The sequence below is a fragment of the Notolepis coatsorum genome (genome assembly GCF_963971535.1).
Source record: "Notolepis coatsorum genome assembly, chromosome: 6".
Classification (NCBI taxonomy): Eukaryota; Metazoa; Chordata; class Actinopteri; order Aulopiformes; family Paralepididae; genus Notolepis; species Notolepis coatsorum.
Window position 1 is genome coordinate 108,001,083 of NC_140170.1, and position 19,585 is coordinate 108,020,667.

Consider the following 19,585-nt stretch of genomic DNA (forward strand, 5'->3'; position numbering starts at 1 on the left):
ATTGTTACAAATTCCTTGCCAAGTCCATTTACAGTGTATTACCAATACAGGCACATTTTGAAGGTAGTAAATCAATTTAATTTGTTGTAAAAAAAGAAAAGATTAAGATACAAAATTGTTTACGAAAACATACCTCCTTAACCTTTGTGACAAAAACAGCATCAATTTGCAATGTAGACTGAGTAGAAATTGCAGAAGTATGGATGGACGCAATCAGCACTTTTAGGCACAGTGCAAATGCTCTTTAAAACATCTCATGGATTAAATGTTTTAAGTAGGCTAATGTTAAGTAACCTATGCATGTTGATTATGAGGTAAAGAAACAGCTGGCAGAGCAAGGTTTTGAAATATATCAGAAAGTACCTCCACGTTCACAAGATGAGTGCTGTCAATCTAGCGGTCACATGTGATGTCACTCTTCGAGTGTGGGGGGGGGGTTGGGAATTCCACTGTGACACTATACTCAAACAAAGCAGGACACAAGGTAAAATATCCAACTTTGCATAATGGTTAAAAAATAAAATACTGTATATGTATTTGTATCACTGTTAATAGAATAATATCTTTAAGGGGCAGTTCACACAAACATTTAAAAAATAAACATGTTTTCTAAATAGTTTCTGAGTGATTTTCTCTTCACAGAAGTCATGACAAGGTTACTCAAGAGAATCCACAGACCTTGTTGTGAACACTTTAATTTAGGAACTATTTAAACAATATATATATAAACAATGTCTGTGGATAATCTGTAACTGTGTCATGATGTCTGGAAAGAGACATTGCTGTTGAGTTTTTCAAATGTATTTTCTTGGCGCTATGAGTGCCACAAATCCAATGCCATTCAGCTCCAATATATTGGAGTGATGACAGACACCTCTACAGCAAATATCTCCAAAACACAGCAAATCACACCTTTGCCTGCTCAATATAACCATGGTTAAATAGTGGTATTTTTCTGGGTTATTATTTGTAAAAAGACAACATTCAATACACTTAAAATAATCAAATGTACTTGCTCTCGAGAATAATATGTAACTACAACAAAATCCCACTGACAAATGGATTTTGCCTGCTTTGATTTAACAGCCTCTGATTGTTGGACGGATAACAACATTGCTTACACCTCAGGGCTCATCCAATCAGAAACCAACGTCTCTGACACTCACATGTGTCCCCTTTGTGGACACAAACACACTGTAACTTCAAGCATAGCTACATGTGGACAATCCATGGTCGGCTGTACAACCTTCGTAGTCTGTTGTAAGCCACGGATGAAACACTGTAGTACCACTAGGAGGCAGGAAGCCTGACCCAGCGATGACTAGGTATTGCCACCAGGGGGCGCTGTTGCATTACCTTCCTATTTCCAACAGTTAAAAATTACATTTTCATTTGCGTCTAGGTATAGGTTCAGTCAGTGCAAGCTCATAGAGGTTTGTGGATCGTCTCTCAGCAGGGTGTGGATCAGACGAGGATCAGATGAGGATCAGATGAGGGAGGGCTTGTGTTGGGCCGGTGACTGCACTACTTCTTTTTCAACCCATGTAGGGGTATTTCCATCCTCGCAGTGGGACATGGGTCTGCTTGACCACCTGCGGTGACGTCCATCTCAGCACGTAGTGTGGACCTCCAGGTTTGTCATTAGTGCCTATAGGCAGAGAGGGGCCCTCATTGTTCAGTTTCTTTTTAAACGTCAATCGGTTTCATAAATAGACTAAATGTGTACACAGTGAAGATGATTCTGCAGTCCAAAAGTGTGATACTGGGGGAATCAATACTTTTTTTTTCTCTCTTACCCAAGTAAAACAAAAGTATATTCAAGTATGTTTTCTGAAAGTACACTTTGTATACTTTAGTATATCTTTTTGTATTCATAAAGTATACTAAAGTTGTGTAAAATTTAAACCACTTAAGTTACACTTTGTGTGTTAAAAGTTGTACCGTACTTAAAATAAATGTGCTTGAAATATATATAAATTATACTTTTGATATATTTTGGGTGACTTTTGCTTACCAAAATAAAAATACACTTTTAATATATTTACTGAAGTACTTCATTAATTAACTTAATTTTGGTAAACATCTCAAGTACTTAGAGTACACTATACATAGTATATGAATGACTATCATATTAAACATGTGCTTTGAACATGCTTTTTCATCATGGAAAAATATAAATTCTTTGACTTGGGTACATGTCATGATTTGTGCTATGTATTTGGGGAAATTTGATACAAATACCAGTTCAGATTCTTGAAATTTTACACTTGTCTAAAACAATACTTTACTCAATGCTTTTATTTACTGAATAAAATAACTTTTCACTATGTGATAAAGTAAACTATTTTCTGTATAAGATTTATACATTTGATTTATATTTTCAAATAGAATCTAGACTGTACTTAAATCATCCTCTCAACAAAAAAGCCCCTGAACTTTGAGCAAACTTGATTGTAAGATTGTAAATGTTTTTGATACCTTGAAATCTATTCTGATACTACGAATTGGTGGTATTGATACTCAGTCCTAACCATGGACAGTCATAGTTAAGGTTTGGAGGAATAAGTCCTATATGGTTGCCTTGTCACTGTCAGTGAGACCAATAGACCACCGCAGCAACACTTCCGGTATTCTGAAATCATGGGAGAGAGAGCGGGGGAGAAAATTAATGAATGTGGATGAGAGCCTTGATATTAAGTGGTTGTAGCTACGGCTGTGGGGGTGCTGGAGACATGATCCAATATACTTTCATACGCCTGAGTCTACTGAACACGGAGAGACCAATCCCAAGTCGATCGGCACTTTCTCGGCTGAGCTATAGTCACTTTTTCGCACCTATACTCCCCAAACTCTGCATGCGCAGATTGATAAACCTAGATCTCTGGACAATCCAGAGACATAGGCTACAGGCGTATAAAAGTATATTGGATAATGTCTCCAGCACCCCCACAGCCATAGCTACAACCACTTAATGGCAAGACTCTCATCCACATTCATAAATTCTTTCCCCCCGCTCTCTCTCCCATGAGCTCAATGTAACGTCGAAGTGCAGTGGTCTATTCAGCGTTCTTACCTGAGGCTCTGGCGCCACCAAATGGCTGCTGTGCGACAACAGAGCCAGTGGACTTGTCGTTCACATAGTAGTTTCCTGCAGCGTTTCTCAAGGCCTTCGCTGCTTCATCAATAACATTCCTGGAATGAGTTATACGTTTATTAATTTCTCATGGTAAAAAAAACGATCTAAGCACAATACTTGCAACAGTCAAATACCATCATGGTATCATGCTAGATGTAATATGACTGATTCAGTACTTTTTTTTCCTTTTTCTTTCATGTTTAAAGGTGTCAAACAGTATTTTAACAATCAAATATTCATCATTATAATGACATAATATGATTGATTGATTCATTAATTAATGGATTACTTGTTTGATTGTTTATCATGCAAACATTTTGAAAAATTACAAACTGTAGTCTCACCAAATTTGATTTAAATAACATCTATGTTATTTATGGTTACGGGGCAAATTGGTTAGAGAAACCTGTCTTACTTGTCCTGAGCAAACACAGCTCCTGTCAAAGCATAGGGGGATGTGCTGTCTATCAGGTGCAGAATTTCTTTGTAATCGTTCTCAGGGTAAACATAGACTGACAGAACAGGTCCAAAGATTTCCTAGAGCAATTAAAAGAAATAATGGGACATTTTATGACAAATTAAATCATTTGAATCACACACATGGCTGCTAAACGAACAATAAACACTATGCAACAACCATCAAATGCACACAGCACACACACCCACACACTCACTCAAACAAACAACACACTGCAGCACCCACTCTCCACACTTTAGATCACACAAACACACTTTACACTTTATATTTATTGATAAAGGATTTGCACTATAACTCGTACACCTACTGTGAATTGTACCTAAATTGCACCTCGTCCCATTTCTGCCTTGCACTATATAGTATTGTATATTAGTACACTGCACAGTATTGTATATTGTATGGTAACTACGTCTATTCTGCATCGAACATTGTACATATGTCTAAACTGAACACTGTGACCTCATTTTTCTACTTCTAATTTTACTATGTTATTTTATTTCATACTTATCTTGTCTTGCACAGTCTCTGGAGCGTAACAGTAAGAAGCATTTTGTATAAAAGTATTCTGTACTTCTGTATGACAAATATTAAAGAAACTAAAGAAACTAAACTAAAGAAACTAAAGTAGGGCTGAACGATTTTGGGAGGGGACAAAAATCGAATTATGATTATTTTGACTGCAATTGTGATATGATTCACAATATTGAGAGGGAATGATCAGTTTTGTGTCATTCTCATTGAAAAACACTAAAGTGATCATGGTGGAATTTTTTGCAGGGATCTGTACCAAACAAAGATGCTTTCTTAGGCTGCAGAATATGACCTGTAAGCTGGGACATCTCTGCAGTATAACAATACTTAATTTAGAATGGTATTTTGTAGGGATGCCCCGATCACGTTTTTTGCCACCGATACCGATCACCGATCGTCGTGAGCCATATCGGCCGATACCGATCCGATACCGATCGTTTTTGATTAAAAAGAAATTAAAAATTATTTTATATAATATTTTTTTTTAAAAATAAAATATATATATTCTATAATTAGACTTGTACTTGTATTATCTACGAGACATCGCCACCACGCAACAAGTCAAAATGCTCGCTATCTGCAAACAGCTCCACTGTCTGTGTGTACTCTAGTAGCCTCCAGCTCCAAAAAGGATTCTCCGGCGCTGCAGCGGGACCCTATTGGTAACGTTATGCTTTGGTCATTTCACATTCAGCAAGCCCTCAGCTCGAATACGCATTCAATCAATGTTATAAGACATTGATATCAGGAGCTATCTGTAGCTACTGCTAGCCGGCTAGATGACGTTAAGACAACTATTTAGTTCAATCGGACATTTCGTTTTGAACTGTGAACTAACGTCAGCTAACGCAAGCTAACGCAAGCTAACGGAGATATCAACATGGACTACTAGACTTCCTGGGGCATTTGTTGATATCCGGAGCTATCAGTAGCTAGCCGGCTAAATACCGTTAGACAATGCCTACTAAAAGTGAATAGTTGACTGGGTAATTTTGTTTAAACAGTAACGATAGCTAGGTAGCTAACGTTAGCTCAGGTCGAATGCACTATCTAGACTCAGCAGAGGAAACTCTACACAGGTACGGGCGGGGCTAGGGAGGAGGAGCAGTTTGCAGGTCCTGTGCGTCTGAGACAAGCGAGTGAGATATCCACTTGATCAGTTTCCGCGATCGGCGAATATGACTAATTATCGGAATTCCCCGATCGCATATTTATACTGATTATCGGCCGATAACGATCGGTGGCCGATCGATCGGGGCATCCCTAGTATTTTGACACACATGTCACATTTAACAAATATTGTGCCTCCTGCGATTTGGATATTTCACTAGGCCATATTGCGATTTTTATACAATGTAGTTTAATTGTTCAGCCCTACATGACTGGTGCTGCCCCCAGTAGGTGAAACGGAGCGTGACATTAGGGCTTGTGTCAGCTTAGTTGACCAAACACCAGCAGACCTAGGTAATCCATGTGTTTAGCCTGGCAAAACAAATACAATGACGTGATGTTAACCAATACACTCAATACACTTAATACCTCACTCATGATAGCGTCCCGTGGGTCTTTGCTCTCAATGATGGTCGGCTCCACAAAATAACCTTTTGAGTCGTCACAGTTGCCCCCGGCTACGACAGTCAGGTTAGGGGACGACTTGGCGTGGTCCAGCCACTTCTTTATACGGCTGAACGACTACAGGAGACGAGGGAGGATGATATATCATTATGGTCCATGAAGACATAAAACAAACTAAATTCCGGGACCAGACAATGCAAATTCAGCCAAACTTTTACACAATTGTGGCGCGCCCGACACATTTCATGCGTCCTCTGTCCAATTATGAACGCTGGGAATGAGGAAGGGGCGTATTTACCCCTTGTAGTGTGACATAATCAAAAGAACAGCAATGTGGCATCTGGGACACCCCACGACACCCTGGTGTAAAGTCTAGCAATTGTTCGCATTTTTTCTTCTCGTGTGACAATTCCTGCAATGTGTTCTTTGACTTTGGACAACAATTGGAAATCCAGACCAAACCCCTCCTCCTAGATTCCTGGCGAACTTCATGCTAAATGAGCATGCAGCGATTTCTCGGGGGCAAACACATAGTGCACTCTGCCTCCCATCCCAGACACAGCCAGGTTTTATGATGCTATGATAACCTAATCTGACATGGTGACTATAGTGAAAGACAAATGCATAGTGCACTCTGTCTCCCATCCCAAACACAGACAGGGTTTATGATGCTATGATAACCTAATCTGACATGGTGACCATTGTGAAAGACAAAAACATTGTGTAGTCTGATTAGCATTAGAGGGACTGGATGACGATGTGTGTTCAGTAAATGATAACTGATACCGTACCTTGTCATCTATCACAGCGGAGAAGAAGGTACTGAGGTCTTCCACGGGCTACCAAGAAAGAAAGGAATATCTTTAAGATAAGTCTTGAAAGAACATTTCTTCATTACAACTTAATTTTTCTCTTTCACCTACCACACAACTACCAGAAGCATGAATGACTTAAAAGAGTCCTCTGGATCAGATGCAATGGACCATATTCACACAGCGGCCATTTTTCTCTTATGTCATGCTCAGGTTGGGATTTCCCACCTGGAACAGAGCATGAACATGACATAAGAGCAAAATGGCTGCCGTGAGAATATGGTCAATAACCTCTCTGTACTTACATCTCCCAGTTTGATCTGTTTGTGGATGGCCAGGAGCCCCTGCTTGATCTGTGGCCACAAAGTGTCTGGTACATACATTCTGGAGCAGGCAGAGCACTTCTGGCCTCCGTACTCAAACGCAGAGCGGATGGTCCCGGTCACCACGCTCTCAACGTCCGCAGACTTGTGAACAAAGTGAAAGTTCTTCCCGCCACACTCTGAAAGACGTCAAAACGCCAGGCAGTGTGAATGAATGCTTTGTGCTCAAAAAGACATCCGAAGACGTGTGTAATTGTATGTAAGCAGGGCTTGTTGTTGTTAGAGGATACTGGAGCTACAGACCTCCTCCAACCCGAGGGAAGTTCCTGTAAATGTCCAAGTTCTGAGCCACCTGTTTCCACAGACGCTTGAAGGTCCTGAAGAGTGGAGGCAAAAAAAAATACAAAAACGAGGCATGGTTTAATTCATTAATAATAGCATTATTATATAGGTACTGCAATTTACCTATCTCAAACTCCTCCCTCTTTTCAATCACAACTGTTTGAGATAGGTCCATAACAGTCACATATTTCAAGGTGGATATACTGTAGATATAGCGTCGCCGTGCAGGGCGGTGTGAGTGGCACGCAGGCTGTTTGTGTTTTCCTTCGGTCATGACATGCTTAATCAGGGGGGGTGTCTTGGATGGGGATGTGGTGGGGATTGATGTGTGGGGTGTTTGGGGTACTGGCTGTTCCAGGGGGGTTCACATGACTATATATTATGCCTATTCTTATGTCTGCACGTTCTACGTTGCACTACTTTTATTGTCTTTTATACTTATTCTTATGTCTGCACTTTATGTATTGTTTTTATTCTGTCGACTGTATGCTAACTTTATGCCTATGTTCATGTTGTGCTATTTGCTGTGGGGCACTTTGGGCTGCGGTCCATGTATGAAAGGTAAGCTACTATTGTTTAGGAGTTATTATTATTTATTATTATTATATTGTAAAAGATTTATGCATTGAAATGTCTGTCCTTGTCCTTTTCGAGAATAAATAAAGGTTTGAATAGCCATACGGGACGCTGCCGGTGAAGTTGATGCCAGCCAGGTGCTCCGAGGCGGTGATGGTGTCTCCAAACACGGGCCCATCCGCTGGGACGAACTGGATGATGTTGGGGGGCAGGCCACACTCCCGCAGGATCTTGTATACAGCGTAGCTCGCTGACATGGCTGTGTCACTAGGCTTCCACAGGACTACATTACCCTGAAAAGTAGTAGAATTAAAGAATGACAAAATCTGATATTCCAATTGAGATAGACCCACACCACATACAGTACATTACAAACAGTACATAATATATTATACATATTATTAAGACAATAATCCATAATCTTTGTATTCACCATCACAGCAGGGGTACCAGCCAGGTTTCCACCAATAGCAGTGAAGTTAAAAGGTGCGACAGCGGCTACGAAACCCTGGAGACAACAAGGTGAAATACCAAAAATATTTAAAGATTCACCTCATACAGTAGCATTTAACAAACCCCCCAAAATGCCTCTAATCATAAAAAGAGGGCTTCATATATTTTTTTTGACACACAGTAAAAGTCCATATTATGTTCTCACCTCCAGACCACGATACAGCATGGTGTTGGTGCTGCCATCACTGTCTAATGGCTGCGACTCTTCCAACTCAATGGCATGTTTGGCGTTGAACCTGAAGAAGTCGATAAGCTCCGCAGCAGCATCGATCTCTGCCTGCACCACTGTTTTACCCTGGTGAAGACGATACCAGACGTCATTCAGTACGCCGGAGGAGAGTACCACAGCTACGTTGCAGAATCTAATTCTGTGATTTCACCAGTCACCAGATTTAGTTTCAGTTTTTATTTATTATCTTTGTCCTGATCCTCTCTCCCACATGTGTACAGAGCTCACAGAGACATGGCTAGTTGACACACATTCTATCAGGGAGAACAATACACCCAGAGTACGATACATACACCCAGAGTACAATACATACACCCAGAGTACAATACACCCAGAGTACAATACATACACCCAGAGTACAATAAACACCCACAGTACAATACACCCAGAGTACAACACACCCAGAGTACAATACCACCCAGAGTACAACACACCCAGAGTACAACACACCCAGAGTACAATACACCCAGAGTACAATACCACCCAGAGTAGAATACACCCAGAGTACAATACACCCAGAGTACAATACAACCCAGAGTACAATACACCCTGAGTACAACACACCCAGAGTACAATACACCCAGAGTACAATACCACCCAGAGTAGAATACACCCAGAGTACAATACACCCAGAGCCTCTACTGTAGTGCTGCTGACATGATGGGTTGCTGACCTGTTCCTGGTGTGTCCCCACATGATGACAGTACTAACATGTTTTCATAAGGTCTGGGACACTGAATTTACTCAACTGAAATCACTGGTTTGTTACTGCCTAATGCCCCATTTTATTGTCTTAGCAGTTCGAAAAGGTGAAATAAAGTTAAATTATTCTCTTTATGAAGTTTGACTTCATAACTACAGGCCTTTGGACTACAGTATATATGGACTATTCCTAACAGTAATCTACTTGTGTGTTATATCATGGTTTTAAAATATTATTTTTATGTTTCCAAATAGGGCTGGGAGATACTGCGTATACTGAATATGAACGTAAACCGGATCCTTGCAAAGGTATGGATTTTTAGTTTACATGTATATATACGTTTTAAATATTAAAAATGAAATAGACCATATTTGAATGAGATGGCACCATGACAATTGTATGACAAGATAAAGACATAAAACAATGTCATATCACATTGTAATTTGTACTGTAAAACTAAATATACTGCTATACTGAAAAATAATATAAAATAATTAAGGCTGTCAAGGTTAACGCGTTATTAACGCGTTATCGCACAATTATTTTAACGCCACTATCTTTTTTATCGCAAGATTAACGTTTTAAAAAATAAGAAAATATGGCGGCTGGGTGGCGCAGCGGAATAAGCGCTCGTCACCAACGTGAGAGACACTGGTATCGAATCCGGCTGTCAGCGTTGCCTCCGGCTTGGCCGGCCGTCATACTGGCTCAATTGGCAGAGTCAGCGGGAGGTGGGGTGGTATTCTGGTCGTTGTAAACAGCGACTCCTACAGGTCAGTCAGGGCGCCTGCACAGCGAGGAAGGGAGATGGTGAGGGTAGTGTGACCTCCCACACGTTACACCTCACCAATGAGAGTCCACGCTGGCAGGTGAAAAGATGCTGCTGGTTGTCTCCTATGTCTCAGAGGAAGCATCTGATAGACTTCAGGGCTCCCTAGACCAACCAGTGGGAGGCACATGCAAGCAACGACCAGGAAGGGGAGGGAGGAATTGGCATAACGACTAAATTGGGATGGGAGAAAAACACAGAAAAACAGGAGAAAACGTGGATAAAAAAAAATATATATAAGAAAATATATATATATTTTTATTTTTGCTTCATTCAGGTGTATTATTGATACTCTCATTGATACTATGTTTGTTTCTGACGCAATTCTTTTTTTATATATATATTTATTTAATTTGATGCAAATTTGCAATGCATGAGGGTCATCCTTTTGTGTTAAATGGCTGCATAAAGCAAGCATTTGTTGACTCTCATGTTGATAAGAGTATTAAAACTTGAAAAAGATCCGTTAACACATTAATTGCCAAAAACGAGAATTCTAGTTTCTGTGCCCCAACCGTTCAGTGCCATAAACGAAGATTCTCGTTTCTGGGTCGTTTTTCCTTTATTTTTTTTTAATGCCCTATTCAATCTCCGGATGCTGTGTGTTGCCTGAAAAATGCATAGTGGGAATCCGAAGGTGCAGTACCGGCCGCATACTACCAGGCGGCGGTATCAAGCTACATTTTTTTTTTTTTTTGATCTTTTCCCCCCTCCTTTTTCCTCCGATTTTCTCCCATCCCAATGTTAGTCGTTATGCCAATTACCCAATCCCCTTCCTGGTCGCTGCGCACTCACCCCCGACAGTCAGTCTGGGAGAGTGGAGGCTACCACGTGCTTCCTCCGACACACGTCCAGCCAATCAACCGCTTCTTTTCACCTGGCAGCACGGATTCTCACTGAGAGGGCGTAGCGTGTGGAAGGATCACACTATCCCACTTAGATCCTATCCACGCTTAGCAGGCGCCCCGACCGAACTGTAGGAGTCGCTGTTTACAACGACCCGGACCCACCCCGCCAGCTTCTCCCACCCTCTAATACTGCCAATTGTATTAGTGTGAACGGCCAGCCAAGCTGGTGACAACCCCGGAGCTGATCAAGCTACATTTCTAACATTGTATCCTGGGCTGTGGAATGACCCCAGGTCTCGGATTTCATTTTTTGTTCTCGGGGAGCCGCAGAGTTCTGCTGGTTACATCGAAGCCCGTCAACTATGCTTGATCCGTATGTTATGGTCCTTTATAACATCGAGCAAATGGGGATTGGATCTACCAGATGGCGATCAAGAAATTGGAATATTGTTTTTGGATTACTCCCGGCCAAAGGTAAGGGCGATTTGACGTCAATTCTAGCTTGATCCTGCAATGCTTTCATAGCGATCGGGTTGATCTTAGTGTTCAATGCGAATGCCGTTACTGACGCTTGAATAATCAAAAACGACCCCCCCCCTTTCATGCATTCATGATGGAACATAATACCGATAATGTGGATTTGGTTCCGGAACAATAGCGGGTTCAGGTGAGGAACGCTAGCGTCTACAATGTAATCGACGTGTAGGACTATAACTCAGCATTTCATGGATTACAATAGACCACTCTAAAACCATACTTATATTCACCACGGTATAACACGGGAACGTATGGATGGAAAGATTATTTCTTTTTTGCATCTTGACCGGAAGAAACCCAGTGTCAAATGACTATAGTACTGTATCCATAGCTATAATATAGAATATGGTTTATTATAGCTCTACAAACAAGGTGACCGATTACATGGGGTTAATGGTTAAAAAAGATAAAAAAATATGCGATTAATTTGCTATTAATCGCGAGTTAACTATGGACAATCATGCGATTAATCCGATTAAATATTTTAATCGATTGACAGCCTTAAAAATTATATATATATATATATATATATATATATATATATATATATATATATATATATATATATATATATATATATATATATATATATATATATATATTATAGCAATGATATAGGACACCCGCTGCTTCTTTCACCCGCTCGGCCAAACACACTCTTGTCAAGATGACCATCCTCCCTATATTTGACTACTTCTACCATCTATAGAATGGCATCCCAGTGTGCCCTCAGAAAACTTGACATACTCCATCATTCAGCCATCCATTTGCCACTAGTGCACCCTTCCAATTTGCTACTGCATCTGACTGGAACATCTTACAGAACACTCTTAAACTCACTGCCCTCACATCGCTTACTGCTTTTTTCTTTTCTTTTTTAACTTTTATTTATAGCATTTTCAGCTTTTTCTGGCCACGCAGGACCGATAGAGGGAGAGAGGGAGAACGGGAGGAGAGGTAGGGAAGACATGCGGCAAACGGTCGCCGGGACTGGGAAACGAACCCGGGACGACCGCTTCGCAACTCAGCGTGCTATGTGGTGTGCTACTGGAGCGCCCCACATCGCTTACTGCTTTTAAGCAAAATCTGCAATAGATCATAACCGACTGTTGCACCTGCTGACTGCCTCCCAATCGCACGCATAGCCCTCAGACTCTTCTCTCCTCCCCCTATAAGCCCCCTCACCTACCTCTCTCCTTCTCCCCCTTCCTTCTCTCTCTCTCCCTCTGGTTCTCACTCTCTCTTTCTCTTTTTCCCTCTCTCTTTCCTTCTCTCTCCCTTATTTATCGTAATGTTCCTTGTATACTATTGCTACTGTAATTTTTTTTGATTTACTTGTATGCATGTACATAACCTTGTTTTTGTTCCACCCCCCCCCCCCCCCCCCCCCCCCCCCCCCTCCCTTTGCTTTTTGGTCAGGCTGCTTTTGTATATAGTCATTTGTTCTTACTTGCTTACCTGGGTAAATAAAGGTTAACACCCAGTCCTATTTCTAAAGCACCTAAATGATGTGCCAGTGTGATCAAATCTACCCAAAGATTTATTTTCTTCTTTTTGCAGGCAACTTCCAGTATAGACCATGCATGTCTAGATTGTCGACATCCAGACAGATAACAGCATCCGGTTATACACCCCTGCTAATCACAGAACCAAGAGGACACAGAGGACTCTGTACCTGGCCTATCATGGTCTTGGCCAGGATCTCCGCTCTCTTGGGTCCACTGATGACATCAGCTGCCTTGAAGAGAACCTGGGCTCTGTCCTGAACAGGCTTCAGGTCCCACTCTCTCCGTGCAGCCACGGACGCCAAAATTGCCTTGTTCAGCAACTCCTGTGTCAATACGATTCCAGCAAGACAACAACAAAAAAATTGTTACAAGGCTAAAGACTTTTTTGGTGCAGTTGTATAATATACCAAAAAGTCTTCCTGTTTGTAATGTTTATGATTTACGTGGTCTTGTATGAACCTTTTAAAGCTGCACTATACAGTTTTGAGAAATAATTGTGAACTTCCGGAAATTAAACATCTATGATTTATCTTTTTTATTATTTAAAATCAAGTGACCCGACAGGAAAATTGGATCAATGGAATAATGAAACCCAACATCATCTTTGTTTGCTGCAGTGACCTATCAGATTTACAGTCCAAATATGTTACCGCTTTGCTTCAAAGACGTTTTTGAGGGGGAGATTAGTGATGATGAGAAAAGAAACAAATTGTAATTATTTAAAATGTTTATTATATGAATATTGTTTTCTTCTAAAAGTACATAATTTACCTTTAATAACTATCATAGGGAAGGACTACATTAGAAACACCAGATTACCTTATCAGCATAGCAGAACTTGGCCAGTTTGTGAGAGTGATTGTATGGCTTTAAGGAGAAAAGAAGAAAGTACATGTAAATGAGGAGATAAAGAATATTATCAAGAGGAACATGATAACGTATAGCTGATAGCATACAGTAGCATAATGACCCTTCATTACAGTTTAGCTTGACAGCCTCAGAATACTACCGTTTAGCAAGAACCTATTCTGTATATTTGAACAGTGAAATGTTGCAATAGTTTACATTTACAGAGATTACAGAACATGCCGCGGAGTCCACTCACCGACAGCTGGTATCTGATGTCTTTGGTCCACACATGTTCATCCCCAACCACACAGGGAATATCCTCCGTCGTCCCCTTCAGATCATCCAAGGCCTGAGAAACAGCAAACACAAGTAGTGTTAAGGGATAAAAGTAAGCAGTTTTTCACATATACAATTGTATTTGTGGCAGCTGCCCACCACAACATCAGCCAGGTCCAAACTGAATGAAACCTTCTTCTCGGAATTCACATCCATCGGAATGAACCACACAACTTGTTTTGCAAAGGCATTTATTCATTCTAAAGTCTCCGGTAGAGACATGGGTATTTTGAAAATGAATTCTACAGGCACGGCCATTACAGCCACCACCACGAATAACCTGAGAACCAAGTGGAAATACTGGAAGTAAGATATTTAATCAGAAATGCTGCATAATAAGGTTCCACGTGTGTGTCTCATACCTTCAGAAGCTCTGTCCTCTCTGGACTTCCCTCGTTGAACCCCAGGATCGGTTCATTCTTTACCTCGACGGCTGCACATTGGAAGGTTTTGAACCTTACCACAGAACAAAAAGACAAACAACGGTTAGTCACTTGGTCACAAGAATATGTCGGAACTCTTTCAATGAGAAGACACAGGTGTTCCCATAGCTGGTTCTATCCTGAACAGGTATAGAGCTGATCTAGAGTTTGGCAACCTGCTGCTTCTCAGCTGCAATGAGTAACCTGAGATGACCTCACATTAATCTTTCAGTGCTAGGGAACCTGCACATGCAATTAGGCTACGTTTTGCAAATGTGTATTATCTGTCAGACCTGTGTTATGGTAATAACTGATGTTATGACATGAACTTCCTATGTTATTTGAGACTAAATAAAAAAGAAGTTTTGCACCTACTGGTATAGTGCTGCAAATCAACTGTTATAATATTACACAACGCATCAATCAGGGCTATTTGAGAAATTTCTTTATTCTTCCTTATTCATACAAGCTCAAAAGCTATTTCCTGGAAAAGTAGTCTCTAACCTCCCCCCAAAAACTCTGCCGCCTTCACTCCCAAATGTATGATTAACTCCTCCTCCAGTCTAAACAGCAACTGAAGGTCAAAGTTTTGATAGTGCCTGACTCAGATGAAACAGGTGGGCAAGTGGTAGAGAAAGGTATATGATAGGTCAAAACCCCAAAACACTACTATTGAATTTAATATCTGAAATATTGATATTTGAAATTCAACACAAGAACTGCATTTCAACATAAGTCATTCATGTTATTCCTATGGTACAGAACTATAGGATTTATGACAACTATAGAGTCTAGACCAGCACAGACAATACGTAGCCTATTTCAGAACATAAGTTAATGAGACTGGAACCTATGTTGTCATCAAGTTTGGAGCTTCTCCATGGACGATAAATGTGATTTTGTGGATTGAAGTAGACCAATAAACGTTTTTGTCTGAGTTTATACTAAATACAAATGTGCTTTTATGGTAACGTCATCAGTTCTGAACAAGAAAATGTAGGCTACCTTGACCCTCCTGAGTGTCCTTACGCTCATATTCACCAGATTTCTCATTTCAAAGCTGCTCCATAAATTATTTCCAATTCAAGTGGTACTCTCCTTGAATAAAGTGCCCCAACACATTCACATGAGTGTTCAGTACATATACACATAATGGTCCTAGTTTATGTGGTGCGAACACACACAAAGCTGTCTGTTGTTCAGTCATGGTCACCACCAGAGAAAGATAATAAACCCCTGAAAGACTGCTCAAATTATCTGTCAAATGTTTTTACAGGTGTTTTACAGTAAATACTTGGCATAATGGCATGCAGTTGTACTAGGAATGCTCAAATGCTAGTTACAACTCTAGAATTCTAAATGGGCATGTCTTACAAATGCACTGATGCATCTTCTTACTATGAGTTTATTCAAGTGTTATATAGGCTATATAACACTACATGCGGCGGTTTGTCACAGGAACTAGCTGGGAAGCCTGGAAGCAAAACTGGATACTATTTCATTGCATAACACGTTTAGCTATTAGCCTTTACATGGATACCAAATTGCCAGTCTAATTCAATTTCGGTGGTTTGAAATGTCCCCACAAATGAGTGACAATTAACTGTCAACAAGTCGAACTCTCAAAAGGCATTCGGCTTCATTAGAATGTAGCTGGCAAATGGAAACACACTGTTACAAAACATTAGTAAACTCAAAGCCGGTGTAGTAGCTTATGTGAAGCTGACAGGCTACCTACCCCCTCCAAGACTGACACAGTGCCGATCTCACACGTAGCATGATTCAAAATTGAAAATGTGTAGAAAGATAATTATAAAGCGAAGTTAATCGATGCCCTAGCCGGACAATCTGACACTTCACACATGAATCAATCTCTGATAAGATTCGTGGGGACTATTCAACACTCCTTGGGAAGGTTAGGTTATTCTATCGCGAGCGTATACAAACAGGAACGCACCATTAGGCCCACAAAAAGAGGGGCGGACACAATCTTTAAAATAACTATATCTATTTTCAGTGTAGAAATTGTTGTCCTATTTCTTGACCGACATAAATATAAATGAAAACTGTTTCAATATATTTCTGGGAATAGGAACATATGTCACAATTCTCTCAAAATGCTACATTTATTTCGAAGGAAGTCTCCCATTTCCTAAATGGAATTTACGGTGGTACTTGGGGCGAGTCTGTAACTAGCCATTCAGCTTAAGAGAAAACATACAACCAATCAGAGGTTTGTCCTATGATTTCTGACATGAACCGAGACAGAGACCTCTTGACCCTGCATTCATAAATATCTATCTATCTATCTGTCTGTCTGTCTATCTATCTATCTATCTATCTGTCTGTCTGTCTGTCTGTCTGTCTGTCTGTCTGTCTGTCTGTCTGTCTGTCTGTCTATCTATCTATCTATCTATCTATCTATCTATCTATCTATCTATCTATCTATCTATCTATCTATCTATCTATCTATCTATCTATCTGTGGCAAATGGCTTCAGTTCTTCAATTCCACCATTTTATTATTTTATTTCAAAATACACATATACATATATTAAAATATATGGAAGATATGACTCTCATAGAGTAAAATATAGACTAGCGCTGGGCGATATGCCCAAAATATCATATCATATGATGTTTTGATGATGATACATGGTGGTATTTCGTTTTTCAGTACAAATTAGAATGTGATATGACAACCCTTTATGTCTATGTTATAATACAATTGCCATGGTGCTACAATGGCGGATGTATTTTCTTAGACTTTTGTTTACAGTAATTCTGCTGCAGGCCACACATTCTTTTAACAATATGTAATTTATTGTCGATGATGGTATTTTTAAAATCCATACTTTTGCATGGATCCATGATGGTCTAACCTTCATATTACGTAAGTATACCTTCCAGTCCTAATATAGACCACACATACAAGAGATGTGCACAGTGCTCCCCAAAATGTCCAGATTTTGACAGTGAAAAATATCAAATTTGCAGTGTTACATTTTAGAAAATACTCTTGGTGCAACAGTCGCTCAGGAGGTAGAGCAGTCGTCTGGTAGTCGGAAGGTTCCCGGTTCGATTCCCACTCCTCCCGGGCATCATGTCGAAGTGTCCTTGAGCAAGACACTTACAGTAACCCCTAATTGCTCCCGATGAGCAGGTTGGCTCCTTGCATGGTTGCCTCTTCCGTCGGTGAGTAAAAGGGTAAAATGTGAGGAACAAATTGTAAAGCGCTTTGGATAAAAGCGCTATATAAATGCCATTTATTATGTATGTTGAGTTTTGCTGAATGTTCATAGGTTAAATGCAACACTTCACATCAACATTAGATGGGAGTAAAGAGCTGCAAAAACAGCAGGACACCAATGAAACTGCAGATCATTTTCAGGCAGATGATCATTCTGAAAAAAACCAGAGCGTGCGTGCCTGCTGGTTGATTATGAACTAAAGTTGCCTCAATAAATATGACCCAAATTGGAGCTATGAGCTTAAAAGCTTTTCCGTGCTTATTTGAGAAGGTCCAGTCTGTTTCTCCGGCTCTGCAGCTGGACCTTCTCAAATAAGCACGGAAAAGCTTTTAAGCTCATAGCTCCAATTTGGGTCCCAAATTGCGGTACAAATGAAGGAGGTGTCTCGGGTAGTGGACTCTAGTTAATATTATGTTCTCTCTGCAATTAGACTGCCCCTCATTCATTCATTCATCCCTATCTGATGCTATCTCTGAAAACAGTTCCTGCGAGCGCAGTCAGTGCACCCGATAACGCTATATATATAAACCTGCATTCATTCGGAGAGAAAGACCTATTCCACATGCTATTTAGGGTTTGACAATAATTACACTAATATCGCTATTTCACAATGAACTATAATGAATTACGGGGGTCATACAGAACACGCGCCAGTGTCTTTATTTCCGCGTTGAAACGAATGCATGTACTGAGGAGCGCTTGTGCCGTAGTAACGATATTCTACCACTGGGCGTCAGCTAAGCATGCTCAGAGCTGTGCGTACACATAAGCACGAAGTCAAGTTCAAGTTGAAATTGATGAATCCCACTCTTTCCTTAGAAATGGTCGTACGCACAGCTTAAGCACATATCTGTGCGTAAGTCACGTTGGTGAATGAGGGCCCTGGTCTCTCAGTTGGGTATTTAGACTTTAGGGCATGGGTGACTCACCTCTCTGTTCTTTGGCATCTCAGCACTTTCAGAATGCTACCTTGAAGCACACTGTGTTTGTCTGTCCTCTAAAACAAACTTAGTCTTTGAGATTTTAGCAGAAAAAGAAGAAACAATCACAGATTTTACAGGCCTGTGTTCCATTCCATTGATTTCAATTCACTTCAATTAAATTATATTGTACAAAGTAAGCACAAGAATATGTACAATGTGTACAATTGGACTTGCAAGCTCCCAAGAGTACAATATAAAATAATTGGCTGAACACGTAGCGGCCCGGACCCTTCCCTGTCGGAGTGGCCATCGATAAGCGGGTGTGAGCAACTGGGTGCTATAAACTGTCACTGTTTACAATACCGACATTTGCACTTTTATTCCTTATTACTTATTTACTTATGATTTACCTACTGTCCCTTTATTTTATTTTATTATTATTATTATCATCATTATTATTTTTTGTTTATTTGTTTATTTGTGTGTGTGTGTGCCTGTACGTGGGCAAGTGTGCGTGTGTGTGTGCATGCCTATATGCGCGTGTGTGCGCGTGTACGTGTGTGTATGTCCCAGTGTGTGTGAGTGTGAGTGAGAGATGGGAGAATGGATTGAGTGGGGAGCACAAGGAAAATTGTTCAAAATTGTTCATGAGAGTGACACTGAACATTCTGTAGATCTGTCGATTGAATGTGAAACCTCATGAAAAATAAAAAGATTTAAAACATAAAATAATTGGCCCTCTAGAGACCATCTCATGAAGCCCTGATGACTGAGTGACTGGTGGCCTGACCTGAAGATGCCACTTGATGCCCCCAGCTGAGCTGAAAAATTACATTCTAGGGGAAGATATTATTAAAGAGGCATT

General features: G+C 40.4%; 1 protein-coding gene across 1 annotated transcript; it reads right to left on the reverse strand.

Moving 5' to 3' along the window:
- aldh4a1 (aldehyde dehydrogenase 4 family, member A1) lies at positions 1 to 16,461 on the reverse strand. Its single transcript, XM_084317399.1, has 15 exons — positions 16,286 to 16,461; positions 14,488 to 14,581; positions 14,046 to 14,138; positions 13,760 to 13,807; positions 13,108 to 13,263; positions 8,432 to 8,581; positions 8,207 to 8,281; positions 7,879 to 8,066; positions 7,159 to 7,232; positions 6,838 to 7,034; positions 6,512 to 6,559; positions 5,685 to 5,837; positions 3,552 to 3,673; positions 3,074 to 3,192; positions 1 to 1,648 (listed from the first exon to the last, which is right to left on the reverse strand). The coding sequence occupies exons 1-15, from the start codon at positions 16,324 to 16,326 to the stop codon at positions 1,536 to 1,538; spliced, it is 1,671 nt and encodes a 556-aa protein (XP_084173525.1). The 5' UTR covers positions 16,327 to 16,461; the 3' UTR covers positions 1 to 1,535.
- Between the last annotated feature and the right edge of the window lie 3,124 nt (positions 16,462 to 19,585).